This window comes from Fulmarus glacialis, unplaced genomic scaffold (genome assembly GCF_000690835.1).
Source record: "Fulmarus glacialis isolate BGI_N327 unplaced genomic scaffold, ASM69083v1 scaffold3921, whole genome shotgun sequence".
Lineage (NCBI taxonomy): Eukaryota > Metazoa > Chordata > Aves > Procellariiformes > Procellariidae > Fulmarus > Fulmarus glacialis.
Genome location: NW_009193238.1, coordinates 40,281 through 50,967, shown reverse-complemented (window position 1 = coordinate 50,967; position 10,687 = coordinate 40,281). Strand labels below are relative to the sequence as shown.

The 10,687-nt window shown below is 38.0% G+C and overlaps 2 protein-coding genes across 2 annotated transcripts in view; one reads left to right on the top strand and one right to left on the bottom strand.

Moving 5' to 3' along the window:
• LOC104083756 (chromosome unknown open reading frame, human C1orf27) overlaps nt 1–1,751 on the top strand; it is a 15,894-nt gene extending 14,143 nt beyond the window's left edge. Inside the window, exons 12-13 of the mRNA XM_009587365.1 lie at nt 219–311; nt 1,525–1,751. Coding sequence (XP_009585660.1) covers nt 219–311; nt 1,525–1,592 — 161 coding nt within the window. The 3' untranslated portion in view covers nt 1,593–1,751. The remainder of the gene's footprint in view (nt 1–218; nt 312–1,524) is intronic.
• A 5,296-nt stretch (nt 1,752–7,047) lies between these two features.
• On the bottom strand, nt 7,048–10,264 carry PDC (phosducin). Its single transcript, XM_009587364.1, has 3 exons — nt 10,182–10,264; nt 8,244–8,404; nt 7,048–7,575 (listed from the first exon to the last, which is right to left on the bottom strand). The coding sequence occupies exons 1-3, from the start codon at nt 10,240–10,242 to the stop codon at nt 7,048–7,050; spliced, it is 750 nt and encodes a 249-aa protein (XP_009585659.1). The 5' UTR covers nt 10,243–10,264.
• Between the last annotated feature and the right edge of the window lie 423 nt (nt 10,265–10,687).

Here is a 10,687-nt window from a genome sequence, read left to right as displayed (position 1 = left end):
TGTTTTTTCTCTTTATTTTTACTCTTCCAGCCATATAGAATAGTTTAGTACTATGCTGTTGCTACTGTACCATTTCTACTGCAATAAACTGTTTTTTCTACCATAAATGTACTTTATAAAGTTGATATGAAGTTCTCGGCCTTTTGCATTAATTCAACTGTAAAACACAACCGTTAGCTTTTCACTGATACTTACTTCTTCACTTTATTTCCGTGCAGTTAATATTTGTCCAGTTACTGACAACATGGAAGACACACAACAGAAACAACTGACAAAAGCAACATTGCTGTTGAAACTTCAACAAAATATGGGTACGTTACTTCCCTCATTTTTGCTATGGCAAGCCAGAAACTATGGGCCCTTTCAATACTGTTAGTTTCCACAGCATTATTAATAAACTGGTGAGATTAATACAATACTTTCCTAAAATGAGTCCCCATTTCAGTGTTGTAGGTGCAGGGTGTTTCTGGGGAAGAAAGAAAGAACCACAGCCCGCTGTTGGAACAAAACCAGTGTTTGTATTTGTTCAGCCTACAGGTCAATACAAAAGGCTCATGTACCTTTATTTCTTTTTTGGAGAGCCACCACTTCTATAATTCTGTTCTTTAAAAAAAACCAGCACAGTTGAATGGCTTTGTCAAGTAGGCATCCATAAATTGGCTAGTGACTCACTAGTATCTTCCGAAGCTGACAAATACATATGGGCTTGGGTGCTAATTGTCAGCCTCAATAATTCAGGGAACACCAGCCACAGAACTCTTCTTTCAAATACAACTTCTCCATGATACTTCTTTGTCCAGCTCTCATACATCTGTCTGCACTTAGTAAAGTTCTCTCTACTGTGAGTTTTGACTGTCTTTTCGTATTAAAATACAGTTACTCTTTAGTCAACAAAACAGTAACTTTTTGTTTTCTATTAATTCTTAGAACATGGTAACTGGAAGATTAAAGAGTAGTAGCAGTAAATATGTGTTCGCTTTGGATGTAAAAATGTTTTCCCTTGAATCATCACTTGGATGTTTCGGTTTTTTTATGTGTCATCTTCTCAACTGCATCAGTAACAAGCATGTTAATCAATAGGAAAATTACTATTGTGCTACAGAGAGACTGACAGAGTAGATGTAGTGCCACACAGAAAAGAAAAAAATAAATAGCTTTTGTTTCTTAAAGCTTAAAATTTTTGTTATTTTTCCTGGTCTGATTCTTAGAATTAAGCAGTAGTGCAGAGTCAGTGCATTATTTTATGGGCCACGACATGGCTAAGGTACTACAGAAGTATGCAGTCAACTGGATTTCTGGAAGGATCCTGCTCTGATTAAAAATGTCATGTGGAGCTTTTATAATTTAATTATCTGACATCGTAGCCTTTAGATTTAGGCTTAGCAGAGGTAGATAGTTTTTGGGGTGGCTCTTACTGTTTCTCCTCCTGCTTGTCATTCACCTTGACCCTGCCCTCCACACCCTAGCTGCTGATGACTGTGCTGCCCTTGCCACTCGCTGAATGCATTTCCTTTGTTATTTTAGGTATGGTAATAGCAGCTGCTGTCGCAGTCTTTGCATCGATCTTCTCTTTCAATTACTTCAGTGATTAAACTCAAGCAACCGGAGCTTCATGGAAGTATTGGCCAGTTACAAGATGGAAACATCTGGATTTAATATATTAGTAATTAAGAATTGTTGCCTAAATATCACCAGTTAGATGTGCAATATAAATTGTAATGATAGGTTCAGTTACCTTGTTCCAGCATGCACGTACTATATCAAGTAGAATCATGCGGTTACAATACCAAGTAGAAGGTGAATCAAGTTTACAAGAAACTAACCCTGTCACTATGTATAAATGTATGACAGTAGTATTTTCTAGAAAGATCCCTTAAACAAATGTAGAACCTTCATTTTCTTCCTACATGCTGTTTTAATGCAAAATGCTACTACTGGTGTTTTTCAGGCTTTTGGTAAGACTAACATAGTTACCTGGTATGGCAATTCTTGCTTTAAGGGTTCCTTTGCTAAGAGAAATCTCATTTCATTAAAGTTAATCGGGGAAATATTAGAATTAATGAAGCCAACTTTTCACCATATGCATTGTTTTAGGTAATATTGGTTAACTAGCGTAATAGGTATACAAGTAGTTTCTAGTAGCTTCAAGACTAGACCAATTCAGCACGTAAATACTTTAGTTCAAGACCTGGAGAACTCAGAAATCAATAAAATGCGTAGAAATTTTGAAATGTGTGTATGCCACCTTTTATTCAGTGACTCTTGAGGATTTCTCTGTCCAGCTCTGATCAATTATCGTTCTCTTGGAATATTAACTATTTTAGCAACAGCTATATCTAGGCAGCCCTTGTGGATTATCTTGTTGATAGATGCAAGTTGTCAAAATTGTTTGCTAATCAGGATTTTTAGACTATAAACAGATAATATACCCAGCAGAATATCTCCTAATGGAAAGTTAGGTGATAACATTACTGTTTACTTGCCATGAGGAGAGAGGAAGGAGGGAAGAATTCTAGTAAGGTTGATAAAGATAATTTGTATATGAAATGTGATGTTTACTTGGATTTGAACTACAATAGAAGAGACTTCCAGATTTTAGGGCATTTTAATACCACTGCAAATTTCTTTTTTGTATAAAGGCAATGCTGGAATGCTAAGAAAAAATATAAACACTTTGGTTCTAAAGCATTAGCAAGGATGTACTGGGATGCTTTTAATAAAAGGCAACTGTGAGAAAGATGTCTTAAATACTATTGCCTCATCTGTGTATTCTGTTTTTACATGTTTCGAGAAAGATCTGCTTTTAATATTGTAACTATATTTTGGAACACAGTGTTGATCTGTTGCGCTCAGTATTGTTCAAGTAGGGCCTCTCAGAGGAAAGTGAATGTTGTAATGGAGGCACTGTTTTCAGCTGCTGCATGTTTTATAGATGCATGTTATTCTGTGCAAATGGGTGGAATCGATAGGCAACATGGCATTATGCAGAAGCAGTTGATGCCAGGGGAGGTTGAATTCTATCCAGAAAATGAGATTAATTTTGTAATGTGCTTCAAAATATGGTTGGTTTAAAAATTGCTCTGCTAAAGTCTCTATTAGAAGGAGGAGCAGGGGAGTAATGAAAAGAAGTAAGTTTATCTTTTGTCTCTTTTTGTCTCTTTTTTTTTTTTTTTCTTTTTCTTTTTTTTGGGGGGGTGGGGCGGGTATGCTTTTGGAGGTAAAATACAAAATGGTTATTCTGTAGTTGCCTGTTACTCGAAACTCACCCATAGAAGTGAAGTACAAAATTTGAGATGCTAAATATCTTACACCAGAGAAGAAAATTGTCATGAAACATTCTTCCAATAGTTCTTGTTTAGCACCAGTGGTGTAAAAAGTAGAGCTTGTTTGGAGGTGTTATTCCATGGAACCCCTAGCAAAGAACTCTGGGTTTCTTCCCCCCGTGCAAGCTTATTCAATGTTTAGTAAACGATCCTTTTCTTCATGGTGTTACTACAGACTGTCAAATTAATCCTTCATCTCATAACTAACTAGGTATCAAGGATCAATGGGAGTCTAATTTTCCAATTTGATTTTGGAAGAAGGCAAAGAAAGAAGTTGCTTTGAATGAGGTTTCTGCTTTAATAGAAGAGACTGCATTTAACCACCATCTGTGCGATAAGAAAATAATTTAACCCTGTCAAAGCAAAAATGAGTAATTTGACTTGTAGCTACAGCTTGAGCCTTCCCGTCATCCTGCCATGAGGAAATAGTGGATGTAGAAGAAAGCAGGTTCTTGCTTGTCGAAGAATTACAGCACTAATCAAGAGGGGATTTCATTGTCGTCTTGCTTCCCATCCTTTTTGTACTGCTAGCAATTGATAACGTAAGAAAATGGGTTCTTTAAGAAAAACGAGAAGGTGTGTGTAAGAAACAAGGAAAGCAACCTTTTAAAAGTCTATTTCTTGGCTGCTGCTTTACTTTTTTTTGCTCAGGTTTCATAGAGGTATATCCTTTTCCTGCTACCTATATAATCTTCGGAGGCTTTCAATTTGTGAAAACTCCATCGTGACTGAAATTGAGCTTTGTTAACTCATATCCATGACCGCAGATATATTTTTATTTTAATATGTAAGAGTCTGGAGGAACGGATGAGACTTCCACATCCGAAAATCTGGCTTTTCTAAGTGTAGTTCTAAAATTGATGTTATGGGATAATTTTACAGAAACCTTATTTTCTGTGCTGTGTAGTTTTAAAATGTAGTTTTAAAAAGCCTCAGTGGTCTTGTACAATGAGGTTTATAATTCCTCGCATCTGAGGGGTAGCATTCAGCATGTTAATAACAGACATGCATCTACTAGAGCTTCTGTTCTTAGTTTCTCCTTCATTTTTGTCTGCATCAGAATATTTGAGAACACTCAGGGTCTCAGTCACTTCGAGTCAAAGGGAAGAGTAACCATAGCTGAGGGTGGCAGGAAGGCTGCTCCCATCTGCTTCTTGAAGCATTTACTTTTTGTTATTCAAGAATCTTCATACAGTAGTACGATGTTAGAGTCAAGTTTTGCTTTTTGGTTTTGAGGTTTTTTTTTTTTTCCCCTGCAGAAATAAGGATGAGTGCTGTGATCAGAGCTTCATTTGCAACTTCATTAGCTTCATGAGCTTCTTTTGGGGCTTGGCGTCACATGTGTGTTTTCTTTTTCTTTGTTTTTTTTTGATATTACAGGTTGAAGGAAATCCTGCTTAAGCATGCTTAATCTGTCTCTTAAATTGGAGCATCAGCCTATTTCTTACAACTAGCTATAAATGTAGTTTCTGTGCTGGTTATTGTTTGTTAGGGTTTTTTTGCTTTCAGCCTGGTTTCTCAAAGAAACGAAGCTTACGTGATCAGGCTGCTGATGTGCAGCCTAATAACTTTTGAACCAAGTTTGACAAAGAGGGAAAGTTCTCAAAAATGTTAGGTTCCCACCGATTACATGGAGGTTTTCGAGTGTGTAGAGGACAGAGATTTTTCATGCCTCTTCTTTAAAACATATCGTCAAAAAATACAAGACAAATATTGTCCCACTACTCAAGGAGCTGGTTATTTTTGTGATGGAAGAGTAAGGGCGAAAAGGACTGCTCTAAGGGAGAAGCTTTATTCCACCTGGAGTTCTGTCAGAAAAACTTATGACAGTCTTGCATTCAGAAATTTACAAAACAGAAATCATAACATTTTGGAAGATGCTATTTCAATTCTTGGTGGAATAAAATCATTAGTTGTCTTACAGGTTGAAGGAGATTGTTAAGAGATGATAAGCAACATCATTCGTATTGCTTAGTGTACACGAGGCAAGGTTTCTAGTGCTCTGTTAAAATATTAATCCATGGCAAAACAATATTAAAAGTAGAAATTCAGTAGCATTTTGATCGTCCCTAAAATTGGACAAACCAAAAAGATTTTTTTTTTTTTTTTGGCCATTATTTAAAACAAGGCATAAGTTTTGCTTAAATTGTTTTGTTTGAAAGGGTATCTCATGACTCCTTCAGTAATGTTTTGCAGGGTTATATTTCCCAAATCTTTTTGAGTAAAATTATTTTGTCGTACAGATCTGTTGGAAAGTAGTGTAACTTTCAGCTACTCCTGTGAATTTTCCATGTGAATGAAAAGTGGAGAAAAAATGTGTTTAAAATAGTGATAAGAATCTGCTTTTAATGTGTGGGTTATATCACTGCAGCAATGGTTGCTTGATACTGGTCACTCAATTCTGATCTTACTTGATCCATGTGCAGGATTTTGCAGGGTGACATTTCCGTGGTGGGATCCTGACCCAAAGCAAAACTGAAAGCTCCCACTCCAAAGTGAGCAAAACGTGAAACTATCAAATCAAATAAAAAATGGTGAGTCATATGAGTACTGAAAATAATCTTTAACATTTTGACCATATCAAATGTATCAGCAAAATTGTGTGCGGTTAAGATATAGATACTTCTGTCCTCAGAGTAAGACAGATATTTCTATCCTCAGAGTAAAATTCAGCCTTCAGTTTTGCCAGTGTGCAAAAGAAGTCATTGAAATGTTTTAATGTTTAGTCATCTTGTATCAGAACTGAAGGATGTGGATATTTTACACCTGCAGAGAGAGAGAGGAAGGTTTATAGTGAGTTTACCCTGTGTCATCTTCTCAGACGGATTATTAAATTGCAGTTCTGTGCAGCATCCCTTTAGCAAAACTTAAAACTTTGAGTTTAGTAAATGTCTAATGAGTGCTTACTAATATTTCACATGTTTCTAAGGTTAAGGTTATGTACTACCAATATATTTCACACTTCCAATGGCAGGTTTTGAGAGCTGCTAAGCTTTATTCAGAATTATTACATAAGCACAATATACTTTTTCAGTAACTCACAGACATTTTAAATATTACCGTTCAAAATATGGAGCAACAATGAACTGAAATTAGCTGATAATGTGTCTGTGTTAGCTGTTGGGATGACAAACTTATAGAAGCGCTGAGCTAACTTCTGTATTTTCATGAATATTGAAAGGTAAATGCAGAAGCATGAAATAATATCCTAGATACCTAAACCATTTAAGAATGCAAGGACATTGGGCTATTTGTTTGTCCTTAAAGCTGCTGGATGAAATCTTGTTCCTACTGAAGTCGGTAGAAGTGAATCTGAGGAGCCAGGACTCGCCGTAATTCCAGAGTATGGAGATGGCTTTTTGTGTATGCAGAGGGATGGATCAGTCCTGTTCCTGTTGAAATTAGGTTCTTTTTGTGCTTAATGGAGACACGCATGGGCCCTCAATTCTGAATTTTGTTTTCCCCTTAATTTCTTAGAGATCACCAGTATTGTCTCCTGTTCTTCTGTTAGTTGCGGCTGGCATAGGAATAATTATGTACAGGACTGCCAGTTGTATGTGTTTTAAGTAAAATTCACATACTAACAGTTGAGCAATATTTATATATGTGTATCTTACAAATAAATTTGCAAAGACAGCCTTCGCTAAATGAGATGGGTGTTACTGAGATTGATTTACAACATACTGAAGAGGAAAGGGAGACAATGAGGACTATGGCTCTCTAATTATTCAACATCTTGCTCATCTGTGTTGCCATTTCCCAGTACTGGAAGCTCCCTCTCAGGTAGCAGCCCATACTCATTTAGGAAAGACTCCACATCCACAGCAAAAAAATCCTCATTGAATTGTTCAGAAATGCTAATGAAATTGCTCAGAAGCTCCCCACCCTTATAGACAAGTAGAGTGGGAAGCACTTCGTTTGAGAAGCGGTCGCCAGCCCCTGTGTTGGAGGCCTTGATCTTGCAGAACTTCACGGTGGCGTACTCAGCTGCCAGGCAGGTCAAGCTGTTGTTGAGAGCATCGCAGCCCTTGATGCCATCTTCGTAAATGTGGACAATGACAGTGGTAGTTTTACGTTCTTTCTCGATGGCTTCCAGGAACTGCTCCCCGTTCTGCAGCTCACACAGATAACCATATTTCGGCCCAAAACTCAGCCTCTGGTGCATATCTTGCATGCAGCGTTTGCGGTATTTTTGTAGGCAACTTTCATCTTCTTGCTCATCATGAATTAATTCATACTCCTGCATGCTCATCTGTGAATATTGAGAGAATGTTATATTAATAAATGGTCATCTGTTGGCGCTGAAACAGGAAGAGACTAAGTTGTTGTCTAAAAAACATTGCATCGAAAGCTTAGCCAGAAGAGCAGTCACTTCCTACAGTGACTCTGGAAGGTCTCTTCAAGAGATGGGTGAAGATCTTGTCTCAACACTTGCATGTCAACTTGACGGTATTGAAGAGAGTTGCCATATCTGGCAAAAACTTCTGCATCTTCCAGAGTTGGTGGGAATTTTGGCAGTGACAGTAGTGGGGTCAAAGTTTAATTCCTGTGGTTTTTTGGGTTTTGGGTCCCCCCCTTTCAGAACTGGTAAATGGTAATGAGTGACGTTCAGACTCGGAACTCTATCCTGACTAGCAGGGGTTTAAGCATGTTAAAAATTTTCAATTGCCTTAACCAAGGATAGAGCATCAAGGTAGGGAATGGAGGAAGAAAGGTCAAACTGTGTTGAGTGATATGTTGTGAAATATACAGGGAGAGAGGACTAGATAGGTGGTTGGACATGCATTTGTTCTGTCCTTACTGCGTGAGCTCTACTAAGCTGCGAAGGAATTGAGTCTGGCAAATTCAGGGTTTTCTAGCTTATAACCAGCATGTTTTACATAGAATCAAAATGAACTTATTTTGCTTTTCTTCTCTTACCTTCCGGCAGAATCTGTCTCTGGTGTCTTTATCCTCTTTACTGAAAGATCTGTGCGGTGAAGACATTTGTCTAAGAATTTCTTTCTTGCTCAAGGATAAGGAGTCTCTGTCTTCGCTTTCTAATTTAAACTTCCTCCAGTCATTGATCACGCCTTTGGGCCCTAAGAGAGATGAAGTTAGGTGAGAAACTGGCTCAACAAGAAGCTGTCTTAAGAAGTTTCTGCCCTTTGGTGGTTTGTCCTTCTGTGCTGCAGTTTATCCGTCTACCTCTCTTCCTTCCAGAGCACTCTCCAGGAGAGCTGAAAACCAGAGCTGTGGGACCAGTGTGTTACATTAGCCTCCAACAGGAAGAAAGAGTTCTATTTCTAACCTGGATCTCTTTGATGGTCTGGTTCATATCAGGAGCCTGTAAAAGGATTTTGGTGAACTATTTGAGTAGTTAACAAGTCTAAGGATGTCGAAACCTGTTAAAACTGATGTTTTGGCCAAAGCCAGTGTTTCTTACAAGTACATTTGCATTTCTCTATAGACAGTATCTTTGAATACAGAACATGCATAAGGACTATTTTAATATATTGACAGTAAAACTAAGAATACAGGACTCTGGGTTTTTTCTTTTGGGGTTTTTTTGTGAGTTTTTTCTGTTTTTTTTTTAAACCCACACCTATTCCACTGGAAGAGTAACCTGTAAGGCAATGCTATGGTAATTCTGATTGTAATGCAGATCTTGCTCTTTGGAGCTGGTTGATTAAAGCAGTTAAATTTTGAAATGGGGGGGGAGGGGAGAGAGAAGGTCTTTTCAATTCAAAATTCCAGTGGTTCTTTTCAAAATCAAACATTTTAATCTGCATCTCAGATTATAAAGCTAAACCAAGGAAAGCCTAGGTAAGCAGCTCTCCCTCTCGTGAGAGAGATGTGGTGTTGCCAGCTGCCAAGAGTCTGTTCTGGATTAAATTTCAACATCTTGAAGTGGTGGCTCAAGGCACTACACCCCTTGGTGGAAAGGGAAGGTGAACTGATCTTTTGCAACCAAGATTCCAAAGCAGGAATTAGCCTGAACCTCTTGGCATAGCGATAGCGATTAAGTGTGCGTAGCCTGATTTCCAAAACTATTTTGAAGCCTAGGTGTGGATGTAGCGCCCTACATTTGCGTCACTAAAAAAATATATATATAATAGTCTTAGCCAACAGTTCTTTCTGGTTGGGAAAGAACCCCAAAAAGAGTTATTACAAGAGCTGCATTTATTATAGCACAAAGAAAAAGAACCCCTCGGAGCACAGAGAGGGAATGATTACCATATAGTTAGTTGTTGGTGGGGTGGGATGAAGTGATACCTGTCTGTAGAGCTGAATTCAATGTCAGTCCTCATAAAGGTCACAGTGATTGAGTGCTGGATTAAGAAGAATTGTGATTCTGAGCAAGGATGCTTTTGAAGCCTTTACATGCTATGCTGTGTTTACCAAAAGAATTTGTAGGTACACTTTTAGCACTGAATGTTCCTTCTATAAGAAGGAAAAAATAATTCAGCCCTTATAGCGAAACCTTGTATCCTAATTCTAGCATGTGAGTGTCTTTTTTGTTGCTGTTTTGTTTTCTTCTCTTTTCCCCAGAAGAAGAAAGGCCATTGTTCATGACTGAAGCAATAAACCAACAAGAGCTGCGTTGGGCCATTGCTGTTGGTGGCTTCTTCAGCTGTCTTCTGCATTTGCCATTTGCTTCAGGCATGAGGAGGATTGGCACAAAGGTCAGTTTGGTGTTACCTGCCCTTCCGTGAGGGATGTCACTTACTCCAAAATACATTCTAATTGGCTTTGGAGCCTATGTTTCTGTGCAAGGGGTTTGGTAAACCAATTGGATCTATTCGAATTCTAGGCTTCCCCAGTGAACAGGGACGGTTTAACTTATTTTTAGAAAAAAAATACAGTTCGTTTCCTTGCCTGTGTGTATTGCCTGTCCTTCAAAATCTTCTTCGAAGCTGGTGTTGGCATTTTCTTCCATTTTGGTGGCCGGAGTAGGAGATGCTGCAAGTTCAAAAAGGAGAATGGTTAATAACAGGATAGAAAAGGGATAAGCTTACAGCAGGTACAGCACAGTGTGTAATTTCCTGCAGCTGTTAGGTATCAGTGAAGATCAAAATACACGATAATTGTAGAGTTTCTCGTCATCTCATAAAAAGCAATTAGGATATATGTCAGTCTTTTTAAAAAGATGTGGGGCCAGATTCTTACTGAAAGTGCCTGGGCAAGGGTTCTTCATTATACTGTTCCTTCTCAGTCATTGGAGAATATTGGGAACATGGTGTGAAATAGTGGTTGTAAAACTTTCTGCAATGGGAATGTGTAGTGAGGTTTGGTTTTTTTTTTTTTTTTTAATCCCTCTTGGAATCAGGAACCTATTAATTTCCCAAGTCCTGTAAGTATTTATTTTTAAGAGTTGCCTGAAC